Source organism: Neoarius graeffei, chromosome 25, assembly GCF_027579695.1.
Source record: "Neoarius graeffei isolate fNeoGra1 chromosome 25, fNeoGra1.pri, whole genome shotgun sequence".
Classification (NCBI taxonomy): Eukaryota; Metazoa; Chordata; class Actinopteri; order Siluriformes; family Ariidae; genus Neoarius; species Neoarius graeffei.
Genome location: NC_083593.1, coordinates 52,364,585 through 52,385,361, shown reverse-complemented (window position 1 = coordinate 52,385,361; position 20,777 = coordinate 52,364,585). Strand labels below are relative to the sequence as shown.

At 40.4% G+C, this 20,777-nt stretch overlaps 1 protein-coding gene across 8 annotated transcripts in view; it reads right to left on the bottom strand.

The window, feature by feature from the left end:
• depdc5 (DEP domain containing 5, GATOR1 subcomplex subunit) overlaps positions 1-20,777 on the bottom strand; it is a 90,310-nt gene that overhangs the window by 35,478 nt on the left and 34,055 nt on the right. For 7 of the 8 annotated variants that reach the window (XM_060908424.1, XM_060908427.1, XM_060908426.1 and 4 more), the window contains exons 12-24: positions 14,955-15,027; positions 14,681-14,784; positions 14,482-14,556; positions 14,250-14,384; positions 9,478-9,539; positions 9,242-9,312; positions 5,380-5,449; positions 3,500-3,536; positions 3,274-3,394; positions 2,918-3,156; positions 1,283-1,483; positions 862-997; positions 644-738 (exon numbers count right to left, since the gene is read on the bottom strand). In XM_060908424.1, coding sequence (XP_060764407.1) covers positions 644-738; positions 862-997; positions 1,283-1,483; positions 2,918-3,156; positions 3,274-3,394; positions 3,500-3,536; positions 5,380-5,449; positions 9,242-9,312; positions 9,478-9,539; positions 14,250-14,384; positions 14,482-14,556; positions 14,681-14,784; positions 14,955-15,027 — 1,419 coding nt within the window. The remainder of the gene's footprint in view (positions 1-643; positions 739-861; positions 998-1,282; positions 1,484-2,917; positions 3,157-3,273; positions 3,395-3,499; positions 3,537-5,379; positions 5,450-9,241; positions 9,313-9,477; positions 9,540-14,249; positions 14,385-14,481; positions 14,557-14,680; positions 14,785-14,954; positions 15,028-20,777) is intronic. The other variant, XM_060908425.1, reaches the window with a different exon arrangement.

The window sequence follows — 20,777 nt, the reverse complement described above, 5'->3', positions numbered from 1 at the left end:
TGACAGAGTCGGAGCGTACCCGTGTGACAGAGGCGTACTCTCTACCCGTGTGACGGAGGCGGAGCGTACCCATGTGACGGAGGCGGAGCGTACCCGTGTGACGGAGGCGTACTCTCTACCTCTGTGACGGAGGCGTAGCATACCCGTGTGACGGAGGCGGAGCGTACCCGTGTGACGGAGGCGTACTCTCTACCCGTGTGACAGAGTCGGAGCGTACCCATGTGACAGAGTCGGAGCGTACCCGTGTGACAGAGGCGTACTCTCTACCCGTGTGACGGAGGAGGAGCGTACCCGTGTGACGGAGGCGTGCTCTCTACCCGTGTGACGGAGGCGGAGCGTACCCGTGTGACGGAGGCGTACTCTCTACCCGTGTGACGGAGGCGGAGCGTACCCGTGTGACAGAGGCGTACTCTCTACCCGTGTGACAGAGGCGTACTCTCTACCTGTGTGACGGAGGCGGAGCGTACCCGTGCGATGGAGGCGTACTCTCTACCCATGTGACAGAGGCGGAGCATACCCGTGTGACAGAGGCGTACTCTCTACCCGTGTGACAGAGGCGTACTCTCTACCCGTGTGACGGAGGCGGAGCGTACCCGTGTGATGGAGGCGTACCCTCTACCCGTGTGACGGAGGCGGAGCGTACCTGTGCTACTGCTGCTGGCTGGACTACCAGAAAAATCATCAGATCCCCCACTGATGTACAGTCCGTTGTCAGAAGACTGATGGAGTCCAGTTCGCCTGTGTGCGTGTACACACACACACACACACACACACACACACAAAAAAAAACTCCAGGTATACTCTCGCCTTATGGTGGAGAAACCACAAATTTAATGATGTAATGTAGTGGGAGTGTCTAACCTGCCCATTGCTTCATGATAGGCCAGTTCCAGCAGCTCAGCGGAAGTGTGGGCGGGGTCACGGCGCTCACTGCCCTGCAGTTCGGCCATATTCTGCCTCGTCTGATGGTGGATCTGGATGGCTTCACCAGAGGGACCTGAAACACACGAAACGCCACTAAAAACACGACAGGACCTTTGATCCGCTGTGCACATTCACATTAGCGGTCATATTCAGCTTCCATATTTGTGATCATGTTGAATTTTCCCAGCGATGTCATTAACAGATTTATTCCTTATTAGTTGAGCTGCTGGTGATGTGACATCTGTGCGTGTGTACGAGTATAAAGGTGTGTGTGTGTGTGTGTGTGTGTGTGTGTGTGTGTGTGTGTGTGTGTGTGTGTGTGTGTGCGTGCGCGTGTGTATGATCGTGCTACACTCACCCACAGGGAAGGTGTGCATCCAGCGGCGCCGGTTGGAGGTGAGTTTCATGGGCATGCGTGAGGGGGCGAAGGGGTTGATGAGAGCTCTCTGGGGTGTGTAACCACCCGGGCGGATGTGCAGCGTTGACTCGGCACTGCCCACGGTGAAGCGGCCCGGCGCGCTCGAGTCCCGCTGAGACTCCACAAGCTTCTCCAGCAGCTCTGACACACACACACACACACACACACACCAAGAACATGAAGGTACAGAAATATTTTTAAGAGCAGAAAGTGAAGAAAAAACTGATACAGCAGGATCCAAAATCAGCAGTGAAGTTTCAACTGTCAAACAATGTAGCATCCATCCATCAATTGATTAGTCCATACGTCCACCAAGCGATCTGACCATTTGTCCATCCGTCCATCCATCCACACATCGATTTGTCTGTCCATCCAGCTTATCCATCTATCTTATCTATCCATCCTGTCTATTAGTCTGTCCATCCATACATCCATTTTATCTATCCACCCTACCTATATATCAGTCTGTCCATGTATCTATCCATCCTATCTGTCGGTCTATCCATCCATCAACTATCTATCCAGCCATCTCTCTGGTCTATCCATTCCTCCATCAATGTCTATCCATCCCTTCATCAATCTGTATATCTGTTGATCCATCCTATCCATCAGTTTGTCCATGTGTCTATCCATCTACCTGTCCATCCATCCATCAATCCATCTATTTTATCTCCCCATCCTATCAGTCCACCTGTAAATCAGTCTATCAGTCAGTCCATCCATCTTATCTATCCACTCTACCAATCTGTCCATGTGTCTATCCATCCATCCATCTCACTATCCATCCATCCCTCCATTAACCTCTCTATCCAGCCATCTTATCTATCCATCCATCCATCCCTTCATCAATCTGTCTCTGTCGATCCATCCTATCCATCAGTCTGCCCATATGTGTCTATCCATCCATCCATCCATCTGAGCAAATGCCAATCCATCTCTTATTTCTCCATCCATCCATCCCTCCATTAATCTGTTGATCCATCTATACTTTCATCAATTTATCTCTGTTGATCCATCCTATCCATCAGTCAGCCCGTATATCTGTCTATCCATCCATTCCATCTCTCCATCCTATCCACTGGTCTGTCAGTGCACCACTCCATTGATCCTGTCCATCACATGTATCTATCCATCCATTCTACCTCTTCATTTATTCTTCCATCCATCTACACAGTATATCTATCCATGCTTCCATCATATCTATTCTATATTGACCAATTTTCCATCGTACCATCCATCAGTCCGTTCATATTTTATCTATCCATTTTTCTACCTATCTAATCTGTCTATACTACACTCATCCATCTATCTTTCTATGCATCTACCCATTTATTTATCAGTCTATTTATCTATCCATCTATGTGTTACAAATAAAGACAGGCTCACCCACTGTTTAAAAAGTTTGTGGGAAAAAAAATAAAAAAAAAAGCACTTTCCTTGCCCTAATATTTAAAACCAGGATGTACGGCATTTAACGAGGTCACTTTAGTAAATATGAACTCTCCTCCCCTTTGACACTGTATGATAAACACTAAATGATGATAGAGTTGGGTGGCTTGGGCGTGGTTTACTCACCCGTACCTTTGGCACAGCTGGTGTAGCCGAGCGAGCTGCTGACTTCGTATTGAGGCAGCTGGCGAGGGATCATCAGCATGTTCGAGACGTGGCCCAGACTGTCATCGGACGCGAGGCTGCGCTGCTCGTCTGTGCCTCCTGCAGGACGGGAAGGAGGAGAGCAGCCGCTGTAGTGTCCTCCACCCGCCTCCACTGAGCACCAGCTCTTCCTCATGCTCACCTCCTTCTCTCTGCTCGACCTGAAACAGCACAACAACAATAACACGTCTGGGAGAAAAACAAAATTGTTATAATCCACAATAACTGAATGTTTTAGAATGACTGTATGGAGTCTTTCCTGAATTTCTGAACCCTACCGGAAGTTGCTGCCTCTCTGTGCTCTCGCAGGTCCAGGAAGTCTGAAAACCTGAGCATCATGAGCATCGTAGTCCACTTGGATAGGAAGACTGTTCTCAGAGTCCTTAGGAGCCCCAAGAGCTTTATAAAATAAATAAATAAATAAATCCCATCAGTGGACATTAAAACGAGTCATGTGATGAAGAAAATAGAGGATAAATCAAATAAACAGATTTCTGAACTTACAGTGCTCTTTGCTGCTCTTTAACCTCTCAAAATGGAGCTTGGAAATGAAGCAGGAGAAAGAAAACAAAAGAATGTTTGCAAATATCAAAAATTGAGTTTTATGGTTTTTTTGATTCTCCACAGTGGGATTAAACAGCATTAATCAAGTTATGTCAAGTCACTTTATTTCTACAGCGCATTTAAAAACAGGATCTGACCCAAAGCACTTTACAGTCGAGGCAAATGCAATACAATACAGCAGTGTTTCCCAACCTTTATTGAGCCACGGCACATATTTTACATTCGAAAAATCCCACGGCACACCACCAAGCAAATTGTCACAAAAAAGCACGCATGCGCGCGTGTGTGTGTGTGTGTGTGTGTGTGTATATATATATATATATATATATATATATATATATATATATATATATATATATATATAAAAAATGACCATCTCATCTCAATTTACTCACAATTTACTTACTCCGTGTGAAACCTGGGCCTGTTTAGTTGAACACAAAGCTGATATACTTGCAGGAATTGAAGAAAGACACGCACAAAGATCTTCCTCAACAGCTCGGAGTCTCTCTCCTTTTTTTAGTTTTTATAGCAGTCATGCTTGAAAAGCCCAGCTCGCATAGATAGGTTGTGGAAAATCACCTCTTTTGCTTTCTTCTGACCTCTACTCATACTAGGGCCTTCATCTGGGTCAGAATTTTCTCCAGGACCCAGTTTGGATTGTGTACTTTTTCTTTTCAAATATTTATCCATCGCCATCACTGCTGTCACACCCGAAGCATTACTAATTCTATTGTTTGAATGGCAACAGGTAGATACACAGGTTAATTAGGTACCTGTTGCCATCTAGTGGAAGAGTATTTAATTGTTTTGCCTGTTACTATAGGTCACTGGCATAGACGAACGAAGACAAATTGTTTGCAGTAAATAAATTTTCGGAACAATTAAGTGAAATTGGATAATTTCCCACGGTACACCTGATGATCTCTCACGGCACACTAATGTGCCGCGGCACAGTGGTTGGGAATCACTGCAATACAGGACGGGCAGGAATAAGAAGAAGAGAAGAAAAGGAGAGAAACAATGAGGTAAGACTAAAGACATGAAACCAAATAGAATCAAAAATCAAACGTAAGATCATAAAATCAAATCAAGTTTGTAAAATCGATCATGAAATCAGAAGATAAATCATAAAATCAAAAGAGGACAAAAAACCCAATAAAATCATAAAGTTAATGTGCAGTATGATAAAATATGTAGTTCAATAAGATGAAAAATTTAATAAAATAAATAAAGAATAGATATTAATGCAGGATGAAAATAAAAAATAAGGCAACAAAATTTAGACATATATTTGGATTTAATTCACAATAAGATTTTTTTTTTAAATAAAAGTGTGGGAATATTTGAATACGTGCCTCAATCAAAAATTCATGAATATATTAACCTCGGTAATGATCTTCTTCTTGATTTTAATTTAAGCAGCTAAAAAGTCCAGATCACATCAATTATAGTAAGGCTTGGTTAAACAAGTGCAGTGTTTATGCATACAATTTTCTCAAACAAAATAAATAAATTATTAAATATATAAACTTATCCTATAATTAAAGAAATGCCATAGCATTAGTAATCACACTTCCCCGTCTTACGAAAGTTCAAACAGTACAAAATGTCCTGGTGAGTAAACAGCGCCACCTAGTGGCCTATAATGTCCTTAGTTGTTAAATATAGCCTCCCCTTTACAACAGTTTTCCCCAAAATGTGAAGAGACATCACTTCAGATCGTATTAACCCCATTTATCTAACACCAGAAAGACAGAAATAACAAAACTGATGTAATTTATATTTAATTCATGAGATCATGAGACGTGATCACTCACCTTCTGACTGGCGAGTTTAATTCTGGGAGTGAACGAGCTACATGAGCTTTGACTCGCTGATGTGTAGAAGCTGTAAAATTAATATAAATCAATCATTAATATGTAGGATGTATTCACAGAGAAGGACAGGAAGTAGGTGTGCCTTCTGCTTTTTTTTTTTTAAATCGAATCTACCTTTTATTATTATTCATTATTCTTATTCCACATGGGCGTCTACGGCAGTCCATAGAACACTTCATATGCTTGACTAGCACGTGGAGGAGAGTCTCAGTGACCCAGACAACAATTTTGGTGTTTGTCATACAAGCACCAAGTCTGGACAAACGGTACCAGTCAAAAAAGTTTGTACACACCTACTCATTCACAGGTTTTTCTGTATTTTGACTCTTCTCAACATCGTAGAACAATACTCAAGACATCAGAATTATGAAATAACATGGAACAGATATACATGTTATTTACCAGCTGGGAGGTCCGTATGGTGAAATACCATGACTGAGGTCTTGAAAGTACTGAGTGAGGCCCTCTGGGCCGAGGTCAGTATTCAAGGCCGAGGTCACGGTATTTCACCATACAGACCGACCTTAAAGGAACAGTCCACCATACTTCCATAATGAAATATGCTCTTATCTGAATTGAGACGAGCTGCTCCGTACCTCTCCGAGCTTTGCGCGACCTCCCAGTCAGTCAGACGCAGTCAGACGCGCTGTCACTCCTGTTAGCAACGTAGCTAGGCTCAGCATGGCCAATGGTATTTTTTGGGGCTGTAGTTAGATGCGACCAAACTCTTCCGCGTTTTTCCTGTTTACATAGGTTTATATGACCAGTGACATGAAACAAGTTCAGTTACACAAATTGAAACGTAGCGATTTTCTATGCTATGGAAAGTCCGCACTATAATGACAGGCGTACTAACACCTTCTGCGCGCTTCGGCAGCGCATTGATACGGAGCTCAGATATCAATGCGCTGCCGAAGCGCGCAGAAGGTGTTAGTACGCCTGTCATTATAGTGCGGACTTTCCATAGCATAGAAAATCGCTACGTTTCAATTTGTGTAATGCCGCTTTTCCACTACAAACGCGGCTGAGTCGGGCTGAGCCGTGCCGTGCTGAGCGGGGCTATTGGAGTTGCATTTCGACTACAACCGCGCTGAACCGTGCTGGCTGGAAGTGGGTGGACACATTGGGTGGAGTTAGCGAAAGTGGGTGGACGTCACGTGATGTCGTTAAGCAGCGCAAACAGTGACATCAGTGAGCTTTTAAGCGGTAGTCTCACGACCCGAATAGTAAACAATAAACATGGACATGGAGTCGTTAGTGTTGCTGGTCTTGGTGCTGTGGCTTGTTGTCACCGACAACGCCAACAGATACTGGCAAGAGCGTATAGATGAGGCGAGGCGCATAAGGCTTCAGAAATTCTCATAATTCGTAATTCTTCTTCTTCCGGGTTTACGGTGTTTACAGATCCCAGCGTGCTCGCGGGGCGTGTGTGGGCATGTGAGGACACTCCTCCTCACCAATCAGTGCACAGGGGAGTGTCTGCTCACGCTCCCAGCCTCACTCGGCTCGCTTTGGCTCGCTTCAGCCCCACTCCAAAACGGTGCGAGTTTTAGGGGCTAAGCAGGGCTGAAGCGAGCTGAGTCGTGCTGTTTTTTGGTAGTCGAAACGCGAGCTGTGTCGGGCTGAAGTGAGCTGAAGCGAGCTGAAAAAGGGTAGTGGAAAAGGGCCATAACTGAACTTGTTTCATATCACTGGTCATATAAACCTATATAAACAGGAAAAACGCGGAAGAGTTTGGTCGCATCTAACTACAGCCCCAAAAAATACCATTGGCCATGCTGAGCCTAGCTACATTGCTAACAGGAGTGACAGCACGTCTGACTGCGTCTGACTGACTGGGAGGTCGCGCAAAGCTCGGACAGGTACGGAGCAGCTCGTCTCAATTCAGATAAGAGCATATTTCATTATGGAAGTACGGTGGACTGTTCCTTTAAGCTGGTAAATAATATATTTATTTTTTTCTTTACCAAATTCTAACAGAAAACGAGAGCACCCGAAAGGGGAAAACTGAGCCAAGGTGCCATTTTGAATCCTCATTCACGGCTGTAATGCAAATGGCTTCCTCCTCAGTATACAAGTGCACTTCCGTAGTCCCCTATTCATACAAAACTGAGTCATTCAGGATTCAGCCATGTTTTTGCTCTGTGTTTTTACTCGACCAAAGTTATACAATATTATGACCTTTATATTGCATAAATAAAGCCATTTGGTGAAACTTTGAAGAAGAGATTGTACTGGTTTAAAGTTTTTACCGAATGTAATATTATGTATTAGGATAACATGGTCCAAAATGGGCCTCATTAACTAATGAGATCAAACTATTAGCAAGTTAGAGGTTTTTAGCTTTCTCCTGAAATGTTTTCTTTAATTTCTTCTTCCTCAGGGTAGTAACACTCGCTTTCGCTGTGAACACTGTCGTTATCGCTATCCATGATGTAAAATTAATGCTATTTTGAATCCTCATTCACGGCTGTAATGCAAATGGCTTCCTCCTCGGTGTACAAGTGCACTTCCATGGCAAGAAAAAAACCTACATTTTGCCGCCTATGTAGTCCCCTATTTATACAAAGAAGAGTCATTCAGGATTCAGCCATGTTTTTGCTCGGCGTTAGCAAGTTACAGGTTTTTAGCTTTCTCCTGAAATGTCTTCTTTTATTTCTTCTTCCTCAGGGTAGTAAAACTCGCTTTCTCTGTGAACACTGTCGTTATCGCTATCCATGCTGTAAAATTAATGCTATTCTCCTGAGAAATGCTGGCAAAAATTTATAAGATTTTTGATGATCTCATAAATAAATCTTATTAAAAAAAAAAAAGATAAATGTTGACAAAAAAATGCTACTATGTTTGTTGTTGTGAACGAGCGAGTCGCCAGAGGTCCATAACCGGGGTCAGTAACCGGGGTCCGTACCGTAGGATACGGACCCGCTCGCCAGCCAATCAGAGAGCAGGATTTGGACCGCGAAAAAAATAAATGGAATTATGTAATAAATTTTAACAAATATGTTTGATATTTTAGATTCTTCAGTGCATCCAGCGTTTACCTTGATGACGCTTTTGTACACTACTGGAATTATCTTAACCAGCTTCATGAGGGAGTCACCTGGAACACTTTTCAATTAACAGGCGTGCCTCATCAAAAGTTAATTAGTGGACAAGTTTCTTGCCTTCTTAATGCGTTTGAGATCAAACAGTAAATTAAAAAAAATACAAATAATAAAATAGCTCTATTCCATCCACAACTGTAGAAATCCATATTAAGTCAAGAACATCCATCGTGTCATACTTTAAGACATGAAGTGACTTCATTACTAAAATAAAACAACGAAAAACACGCTGAATTAGAATTAGAAGGCATGTCCAAACCTTTGATTGGTCCTGGACGTTTCTAATAATGTGACACTAACTTTTTGCCAATGTAACCCATGATGTTCATCACAGCCATATTGGATTTTTCATCATTTTTGTTTTTTATCCTGCATATTTTCAATAGTCCTCATAAAACCTGGATCAGAGCACCAGGAGACCAGCAGGAACCAAGCCACTGTCCAAGTCACTAAACAGGATGTGGACGTTTCTCAGGAGCATTTTTACACATTGGCTTCAGCACATGATGGTTTTTTTAAAAAAATAAATAAATTAAAAGAAAAAAAACCCACAACATATTACCAAAAAATTATTCATTCAATCTCCTTGGGAACAAGCTCTAATTAATTTTTCCCCCAATAGCTTCTCATCTTCCTCTGTCACTGAGAGAGGAAGTGCTTGGTCGTATGTAGAGTCAGCTTCCTGTCTGCACTCTCACCTGTGATTGATCCAGTGAGGCAGATTGTAGTCATCCAGTCTGGAGTCACCTGGGACTGTTCGGTTGTGCAACTGTGAAAGTCATTACACCATTATGGCACACTGTGGTGTTGGATTTAAACACACTAAGAACACAAAGCCATGTGGATTTAAAAGGTAGTTTTCTCAAATTCACAAAGCCTCCCTCAAGGCTGTGTAGATCGCTGGATGTGTTGAAGCTGCTGATGAACTACGAACCTTAAAGAGAGGGACGGCATGAAGCGGCTGCTCTCCCATACACACCAGGTCCACGCCGATCCCTGTCAACCAATCAACGACACACTCGCCATCAGAACCCACGCAACAACACCAGTCACTCAGGGTTTGAAGTAAACAGGAAGCCAAGTTATTTCCACTGAACATCCGAATATTAGATTATATTACACTGTAATTATTGTAATTGAGTTAGAGTCACAGATTATATTCTGTAAAAACATTTCCCATACGGAACACACAGACTGTACAAGCACGGTAATGTTTTCAGATTATATAAAGTATGGTTTTCAAATTTTTTTTTTCAAAATATGTGTTTTTAAAATCAACTTCATGTCAGATTGAAAGAAAGAAACACACTATGACCCCCCAAACAACAAAAAAGTGCCGATGTTTAATGTTTATTTTTAATCATTTTTTTGTACCATTGCAGAAATTATATTAATGTGCTTTTTTTAAAATATTAATAACGTAAAATGTGTTTTTTTACACTTCTGAATAACAATTTATTGGGTGCAGGAAAGCTGTGAAAATTAATTAAATAAATAAATCTGTGACCCAAAAAAAAAAAGTTTTTTGTTTTTCATTTGTTTTCATTTTGTACCATTGCAGAAATTATATTAATTTGCTTTTTAAAAATATTAATAATTTAAAATGTTTTTTTTTACACTTCTGAATAATAATTCATTGGGTTTAGGAAAATGTGCGGGAAAGACGCTAAATAAATAAATAAATAAATAATACCATGACAAAAACTATGAGCTTTTTAAAAATTATTTTTAATTTGTTTTTATTTTATAACACTGCACAAAGTACATTAATTAGTATAGGTAATCGTATGGGGTCCAGTAAAATTAAGGATTAATTTCACGAGTGATTTTGAAGTTTTGGAAATTCAAAACTTTGAAATCACAAGTGAAATTGATCCTTAATTTTACGAGGAACCATATGATTACTTGTTTATAATATATAAGGCCATACTTTGGAAGCCATTCAAGTTCACAACATTTGTCATTCACGTTTTCTGAACCAATCAGGGCGCGAGACTATCTTGCACGTTTGAATAAGTTTCTAAAGCGTCTTTCATCATGACACGGCGACACGACACGAGGATTTTGAACGTGGTTTTCTCCATTTTCCTTCCTCACTTCTGCATAAAACTGCGACAGCACCTTGTCTAACTCACAGCATTCATACGCCACTAGAGAGTCGTTTATTTGTCTTTCTGCAGCCCATTTCTAAAACACAGTAAGCCAAAAATTCGTACTTTTTTGGTATTTTCATTTCCGCTTACAGCTTTCAATTGGTTTATTATTTCTTCATCAAATATAGCGAAACGCGGCATTGCTGAGTCAGCAGAGTCAGCCATTTTGTTGACAAAATTTGCTAATTTTTGTAACCGTAACCAAGCAACGAACTAGCCAATAGCATTTCAGAAATATGTTAAAGTGCATATCATGGGTAAATTCAGGAGCAAGATCAATGTAATTATCCTATTTTATATTAAACTTTGGTCAAATATCTGTAACATTTTGCATTTTGTGCAATTTGTTTACCTTGCGCAATACCAGAAAAATTCAGTTGAAATCAAGCCATCTGAGGCGAATTGGTCCGCCTCTGAAAAAACTTGGCATTTGGATTTCCCGGCAAACATTGGTTTTTGTGACGTCACATGCGGGACGCCTTCCTCTGAATCCTACATCAGCGCTGGTTTGTTTATGCAGAAAACCACCAGGTCGTTTTCTCAAATTTCTTCAATGTTATGGCGTAATTATTAAAATGGTTAACAGATGTATCGTAGGAGGGTGTAGCAACACCAATCGTGATGGGATTAGTACTCATCGTTTCCCAAAAGACCAGACAATGAAAGAGAAATGGGAGCACTTGGTCTACACATGCTGTGCACTGAAACCGTGCAAAGCTCTCGCAGCCTGCTGGCGCTTCCGCAGGTGACGTCACGAATCTGGCTCCAGACTCCCTTGGGATTTTTCCAGACGCGTTTTGTTATTTTATTTTTTCTACTGTAGACAGATGGCTTTGTGCAAAATTACCCTTCTGGATGAGTGTGTAAAGGGACATACTTTACATAAAAAAAACAAAACAAAAAAAACCCACGAAATTGGTCCAGAATATGCACTTTAAAGAAAAAAGCCCTCCTTGATTGACCAATCAGAATTGAGTAATTTGGCTCTATGTATTATAAGCTTTTTAATTAATAACTGAAAATTTGTGTGTTTTTATGCTTCTGAATAACAATTCACTGGCTGTGGGAAAGCTGAAACATAAATAAATTAACAAACAAACTGTGATTTAAAAAAAATTGTTTAAATTGTGTTTGTTTTCATTTGTTTTAATTTTGTACCATTGCAGAAAATATATTAATTTGCTTTTTTAAAATATTAATAATTTAAAATGTGTTTTTTACGCTTCTGGATAACAATTCATTGGGTTTAGGAAAGCTGAGAAATGTAATTAACTAATCAATCAATCAATCAATCAATCAAATCAAGCCTATAGCTTAATTTCTATATAATTTAGACCAAAAATATGAACGTTTTAAAAATTATTCTTATTTTACAACACTGCACAAAGTACATTAATTAGTTTTTTATTAAAAAATTGAAAATTTTCATGTTACTGTGTGCACTGACTATCAGCATCAGTACTTTACAGTGAACTGCGAGCTACACACGGTTAAAATGGCTCGTGCGATATACCTACTTACTTGTGCAATACTATCTGGATAATACTGGTGATAATACCTGTGCAGTACTTACACGTACAATACCACCTTTGTAATACACTTATGCTAACTATATATCTGCAAACCTGTTAATTTATGCAAATTTGTTTTTTTATCTCTAAATTTGTAGTTTATTTCTTTTATATATCCTTTTTTGTATACTTAGTACTTTTGCACTACTCCTTCACTGCCTTATCTTTTCCTCTTTATATATTTTGCTGCTATACCAATGCAAATTTCCCCTTGTGGGATAATAAAAGGCCGTCTTATCCTAATGCTTCTGAATAATAATTGACTGGCTGTGGGATGGATGGATGGATGGATGGATGGATGGATGGATGGATGGATGGATGGATGGATGGATGGATGGATGGATGGATGGATGGATGGATGGATGGATGGATGGATGGATGGATGGATGGATGGATGGATGGATGGATGGATGGATGGATGGATGGATGGATGGATGGATGGATGGATGGATGGATGGATGGATGGATGGATGGATGGATGGATGGATGGATGGATGGATGGATGGATGGATGGAAACCGAAAAAAAACCATACTGTAATTTTAACAAAACTGTTTCAATTTTGTTTTCATCTGTTTTAATTTTGTACCACTGCAGAAATTATATTCTTTTTTTTTTATTGATACTTAAATTGTGTTTATACTTCTGAATAACAATCCCTTGGGTGTAAGAAATCAATCAATTAAACAAACTGCTGCAGAAAGTATGCTCATTCTGTTCATTACTTATTTAAATTAGTATTTTTTGAATGCATGTTTTGGGTTTTGTTTTACTATTTTTAATAAGAATTCAAAAACACTACTGTATCCGGAAACTAAGAACAAACTAAATTCTTCATAACAAAACCATAAAAAATTGCATTAATACAAAATCGACAGAGTATAAAACATTTACAGATGATTTTATAAACTCGATAAACTAAAACACTGTGATTCTCATTACAACTTAAAAAAAAAACTGCATTGTATTTGTGTGTTTATGTTTTCTTTAAGGGGAAACAGCTTTTTATATATATATATATATATATATATATATATATATATATATATATATATATATACACACACACACACACACACATACACTATATATATATATATATATATATATGTGTTATTTACCAGCTGGGCGGTCCGTATGGTGAAATACCGTGACTGAGGTCTTGAAAGTACTGAGCGAGGCCCTCTGAGCCGAGGTCAGTATTCAAGGCCGAGGTCACAGTATTTCACCATACGGACCGACTTTAAGCTGGTAAATATTTATTTTTTTCTTTACCAAATTCTAACAGAAAACGAGAGCGCCCGAAAGGGAAAACCAAACCGAGCCGAGCCGCCATTTTGAATCCTCATTCACGGCTGTAATGCAAATGGCTTCCTCCTCGGTATACAAGTGCACTTCCATGGCAGGAAAAAAAAAAAAAAAAAAAAAACTACATTTTGCCCCCTATGTAGTCCCCTATTTATACAAACAGGAGTCATTCATTCAGGATTCAGCCATGTTTTTGCTCGGCGTTAGCAAATTACAGGTTTTTAGCTTTCTCCTGAAATGTTTTCTTTTATTTCTTCTTCCTCAGGGTAGTAAAACATGCTTTCACTGTGAACACTGTCGTTATCGCTATCCATGCTGTAAAATTAATGCTATTCTCCTGAGAAATGCTGGCAAAAATTTATAAGATTTTTGATGATCTCATAAATAAATCTTATAAAAGATAAATGTTGACAAAAATGCTACTATGTTTGTTGTTGTTGTGAATGAGCGAGTCGCCAGAGGTCCGTAACCAGGGTCCGTACCGTAGGATACGGACCTGCTCGCCAGCCAATCAGAGTGCAGGATTTGGACCGTGAAAAAAATAAAATCAGTTACAGCTCTGGTGCATGAGATTCAGTTCCTTTCTTTCAGGTTGTATAATATAATATTACACTGAAACAAACGAGACACTCGTGAACACACTTCCTGCCTGAGACAGAGGATGTATGGCCTCACCGTTGTCGATCATGCGCTGTTTGGTGAGGATCATGAGGAGGCGGTCCACCTCGAACACGCCCACTCCCGGTGTGATCACCACTGACATCTGACCGGTTCGGTCAAAGTTACGGTTGATGTAATGTTTATCGAAAACTGCAACACAGACAGAGCCGAGTTCAGACAGGTGTCAGAGAGGTCACTGTATCAGCCATCGTTATTACGGTGTTGCGGAGCGTCAGATTTTACAAACCGTTAAATGACAAGTTGTTGGCTTCGAGGTAATTCCCCTGAGCAGCAGTGGAGTTCTGTCCACAAGGAAACCCGTCTGTCACACACAGCAAACATACGGCCGTTTATCATGAAACAAATGCGAGTTAAAATAAAGAAAACAAGGACCAGGATTGAGATTTTAAATAAATAAATAAAAAAAACCATGTGTGTGTTTGTACCTGCTCCTTTGAGGCGCACCAGCACTGGATACTGGATGAACAGCTTCTTAATGGTGACCAGCAAAGACGTCCACTCGTCTCTCCTCTCGTTCTGAGCCACCACTCTGCACCACGGCGCAGAAAATTACAGACTTGACGATAAATTTTAAATAAAATTGACATGATTCCCCCTCCCTTGAACCCAAATATACTTGATCTGTTCATCTAACTTATCTTCAAGCCAACCGGATCATTTTAAACTTGTATACAAGTGTTCATGAGTATGTGCTGAAACCTGTAGAAATCCTCGTAGTAGCGTCCCTCGTGGTCCTGCCTTATGGCTCCTCTCTGACTCTCTGGAAACTCATCTGATGTTTGGGGGGGAGAAATCATTAAGACCGCAAGTCCTGTATGCTGAGCCCAGCTGTCACTGAGTGTGCAATAAAACGTCAAACTTTGTATTTACAACCCCGATTCCAAAAAAGTTGGGACAAAGTACAAATTGTAAATAAAAACGGAATGCAATAATTTACAAACCTCAAAAACTGATATTGTATTCATAATAGAACATAGACAACATATCAAATGTCGAAAGTGAGACATTTTGAAATTTCATGTCAAATATTGGCTCATTTGAAATTTCATGACAGCAACACGTCTCAAAAAAGTTGGGACAGGGGCAATAAGAGGCTGGAAAAGTTAAAGGTACAAAAAAGGAACAGCTGGAGGACCAAATTGCAACTCATTAGGTCAATTGGCAATAGGTCATTAACATGACTGGGTATAAAAAGAGCATCTTGGAGTGGCAGCGGCTCTCAGAAGTAAAGATGGGAAGAGGATCACCAATCCCCCTAATTCTGCGCCGACAAATAGTGGAGCAATATCAGAAAGGAGTTCGACAGTGTAAAATTGCAAAGAGTTTGAACATATCATCATCTACAGTGCATAATATCATCAAAAGATTCAGAGAATCTGGAAGAATCTCTGTGCGTAAAGGTCAAGGCCGGAAAACCATACTGGGTGCCCGTGATCTTCGGGCCCTTAGATGGCACTGCATCACATACAGGCATGCTTCTGTATTGGAAATCACAAAATGGGCTCAGGAATATTTCCAGAGAACATTATCTGTGAACACAATTCACCGTGCCATCCGCCGTTGCCAGCTAAAACTCTATAGTTCAAAGAAGAAGCCGTATCTAAACATGATCCAGAAGCGCAGACGTCTTCTCTGGGCCAAGGCTCATTTAAAATGGACTGTGGCAAAGTGGAAAACTGTTCTGTGGTCAGACGAATCAAAATTTGAAGTTCTTTATGGAAATCAGGGACGCCGTGTCATTCGGACTAAAGAGGAGAAGGACGACCCAAGTTGTTATCAGCACTCAGTTCAGAAGCCTGCATCTCTGATGGTACGGGGTTGCATTAGTGAGTGTGGCATGGGCAGCTTACACATCTGGAAAGACACCATCAATGCTGAAAGGTATATCCAGGTTCGAGAGCAACATATGCTCCCATCCAGATGACGTCTCTTTCAGGGAAGACCTTGCATTTTCCAACATGACAATGCCAAACCACATACTGCATCAATTACAGCATCATGGCTGCGTAGAAGAAGGGTCCGGGTACTGAACTGGCCAGCCTGCAGTCCAGATCTTTCACCCATAGAAAACATTTGGCGCATCATAAAACGGAAGATACGACAAAAAAGACCTAAGACAGTTGAGCAACTAGAATCCTACATTAGACAAGAATGGGTTAACATTCCTATCCCTAAACTTGAGCAACTTGTCTCCTCAGTCCCCAGACGTTTACAGACTGTTGTAAAGAGAAAAGGGGATGTTTCACAGTGGGAAACATTTGATACGTCATCTATGTTCTATTCTGAATAAAATATGGAATTTTGAAACTTCCACATCATTGCATTCCATTTTTATTTACAATTTGTACTTTGTCCCAACTTTTTTGGAATCAGGGTTGTATTTTAAAACATTTCTTTTCAGCATTCCAATAAAACGAGTATCAGGACAGAACACGTAACTCGGATTAATTAAATCAGGGGTCACTAATTACAGGACTATATTTATCAGAAAGTCTGTCGCAGTATGAGAATATTACCAAGCGATCACGATCAATTTATTTTCCCCCAGATTCTAGTTCGGAAACTAGCCAGCTCTCCTTATGAAAAAGGCCAACACATGACACATGAAGGTATCCAATCACATCTTTTTGAACATGCTACATCACAGGGTGGAGTAGAACACGCTCGAAGGAAAGCGCCATCTACCCTCTTTTGCATACATGAGCTCAGAGATGCCAATGACTGGCTCGTGTGACTGTGAGTACAGCCATCCCTTATACCCAGTCTCACTCTCGAGTCCCAGCAACGGATGCCTTACCGTTGAGACACTCGGGAGCCCTGAACATTATTTTGCAGCTCGATGTCAGCTTGATCCACATAATCAACACAGTCTGTCTTCATTACATTACAGGCATTTAATGCGGAACTGAAGTCATTTTTAAACTTGCTTTATTTCTTAACGTGTTATTCAATTACGTTTTCGGTTTTAGTAACCTTATATCGTGACTCGTATTGGCAACTAATTGAAATTAAATATTATACTTATCGGCCTGTTCGGTTTTTAGCCGTGTTGAATTTAGTTCGTCTGGTCCACGGCAGGCGTCGCTTATCCACGCGATCTTCACGAGACTTGTGGCGGCACGGTGGTGTAGTAGGGTGCATCAGTTGCCCTCACTTTCATAAAATCTGATGCGTTTTTGTTCGGGTGTTCCTTTTCACCAATAAAGACATCCTGTACAATTTTTTGACCATATTCAAAAGTCTAATGGCGGCACCATGAGGTTCATTTTTTTTTGCCAAAAAACGCTTATTTTATGTTTTCGCGTAAGGTTTGAATCACAATGTTGGACTCCATTTATTGATTTCTTGTGACCCAGAGATCATGTTAAGAACCTTTGCAAGGGATTGAGAAGCATTAATGTGATTCATCATAATACATTTGTATTGTTTAAAAGTAGTTGAACAATGATTCAATGAACAGCTAAAACTCAAACTGTGCTTGATAATATATTTAGAATATGTACTAAAAATGTGTATCCAAGATATTTGGTATACTCTATAAGGCAGACCTGGGCATTTTACGGCCCGCGGGCCGCATCCGGCCCTTTGGTTCATTCTGACCGGCCCGTGTAAGGTCAATTAGAAATTACAAAATAAACTTATTTTCTAATTTTACCTCATGCATGGACTGAATGTGCATTGCTTTTATTTTGAAGTTGTGTTCAACAAAAACGCAATGCGCGCGACATGAAATCCCACGAAACCTAATCCCGCGATAACTACTTCCGTAATTTGTCCAGACCAACCACAAACTTGTACGTCATCCTTCAAACGGTCCAGCCAATCACATCGTGTGACGTCACTAGCAGGCGCCGGAGCCGATCTCCGGCGAAAAGCACCAAATGAGGTGATTAGACTACAAATGTGGGCGTCATTATTATAATATGATGTATCTTGCTTGATATTTGGAGTAGAAAGACAATATTGTGATGTCTTTATTGTGTTTTGGGGTGAATGTGACTTAAAAAAAAAAAAAAGTACAAACGTTCACATTTTGTTAACCATTGTTTTGGGAAATTTGATTGAATAAAAGACATTTTTTGTAAGGCAACCTCGTTTTTTCCAGACTCTTACCAGTCTTAGCAGCTTGTAAAAACAATGTTATTTACTGCTTTATATAAAGAAATACAATTAATATGATGCAGAATTTAGTTCAGCCTTTTGGTCCGGCCCTCCACAAAATTTTCTGTTTCTCATGTGGCCCCATGGAAAAAATAATTGCCCACCCCTGCTATAAGGTGTCATAATGTTTCATGAAAAGTGATTGAAATTTTGTCATAAAATAGCAGCTTTTTCCAGAACTTTGACCTCCTGGTGCCACCATTCAACTTTTGAATTTTGTCAAAATATTTCACCCAGTGTGTTTTCTTACGAAAAGGAACATAAAAACAAAAATGCATCGTGATCGGAGGAACTTTTCATTTTTAGGGGGCACCATGCACCCTATGGTGTAGTGTTTAGCGCTGTCGCCTCACAGCAAGAAGGTCCTGGGTTCGAGCCCAGCAGCCGGCGAGGGCCTTTCTGTGTGAAGTTTGCATGTTCTCTCCGTGTCTGTGTGGGTTTCCTCCGGGTGCTCCGGTTTCCAAAGACATGCAGTTAGGTTAACATAGGACGGCCTTAGGCTGAAGTGCCCAAGAGTGGCGGCGCGTCCGTATGCAGCAGCTTTGCTCTCCTGTGATGAACTAAATTTCGTTGTACATTTGTACAGTGACAATAAAGGCATTCTATTCTATTCTACTTGTGCGGGACTTCGAAATGTGAAGTGCTAGCCAGCCGTGTCTGAAATCGCTCCCTGCTCACTGTATAGTGAGGACGCCATTTTGTAGTGCTGTCTGAAACCTTAGTGAGGATTATTTACACCCTATATAGTGCGCTCAAAGTATCCCACAATACATCACGAAAAGTACTGTACAGCGATGGTCACTAACGAAAGCAATATATCCCATCATGCATTGTGGTTGCGCTGAAAGAAATCAAATTAAAAAGTCTCAAATTTGATTTAATAAAAGGCAGCGGCAAAGAAGAAAAAGTATTCAGCCTTGATTTAAAAGAACTGAAAGCTGCAGGTGCTGTGTATTGATTAATGTGGGAAATGCACTCAGTGTAATATGGATTTATCACAAAAACGCATGTATTTATTATTTTGAAAACCCACCAGCCGACTGATCCGGCACGTTTTAATTGTGCGACAGTAATGACGTAAATACCGGCGCGATGGACTCGTGTCCGAAAGGGTTTTTTCATTTTACCAATGAGCTCATTGTATAGTCCTCTATATAGTAATTCCCTGTATAGGGAGTAGTGAGCGATTTCGGACACAGGGTTTGATTTCCGCTGTACGTTTTACTTCTGTCCTACGATGTCTCGCACAGGTCTCAACGAATCTCGTTTATGGCCGTTGCTTTGACATATGGACTGATATATTACAGAGCATATTTCAAACACTCATAACTTGCTATAGCAGCGACAAAATAGCGATCAAAAATGCATTCCGATATTTAAGAAAACGAGAATAGAATTTTGATGATTAAAAAAATTTGCCTTCAGTTCCCCTTTAATAGATGCTCTTATTCAGAGTGACGCATAATATACACAAGTTGGGGGTTAGGTGACTTGCTCAAGGGCACTTCAGCCATTCCTGCTGGTCCAGGGAATCAAACCGGCGACCTTTTGGTCAGCCGGTTTGGTCTCCAAACAACATACAATGTCAACCTATACGGAATGTCCGTATTTTATACGGATTTGATTCAATAAACGTCGTATACGGGCGTATAAATAAAGTTATACGGATTCTTTAAAAAAAACTTCAATATTTATTTAGAGCTATAATCAATTCCCACGATGATAAAAGAACGCATAACATTTACAAACGTACTGTACACCACACACAGCCAGTAAAGAGTCTTATGAAATCGCACGTTATCTTGTGGTAGCGAGACTTCGTTCCACTTTTGATCATGCGCACACCGCATTGCGAGAATCCCGCCAACCGTGAAGTCATAGACGCCAGCTTCTGCGTAGAATCATACGTCATCCTCGCCGGAGAATAAAGATGCCTCATTCATGTGCTGCATTTAACTGTACCAACAGGTTTACCGTCCAAACGAGATCACATGGGATTACCTTTCACAGGTGAGACTGGAAAAATACTTTTCATTGTATTTGGTCATTATAACGTAATTTTACGAACAGGTTTTCCTGACTTTGTGGCTAATATGAAGTCTCGCGCATAATAGCCGCTCGGTGAAACCTGTCTCCAAACAACGAAGTATTTCCTTCGTAACTACGCTGATAACACTTTGTGTTTTTGTCAAACATTGGAGCTTTGTATTCATTCTGAAGGTTTATTGTTATTAATATTGAATAAAAAGTAACTGGGATATATCATTGTTAATTATCATTCAAATTTTAGGTAAATTATTTTAATTTGCATCTTATACGGATTTTATAAGGGAAATACGGATTTTGGAGGTTGGTTATACA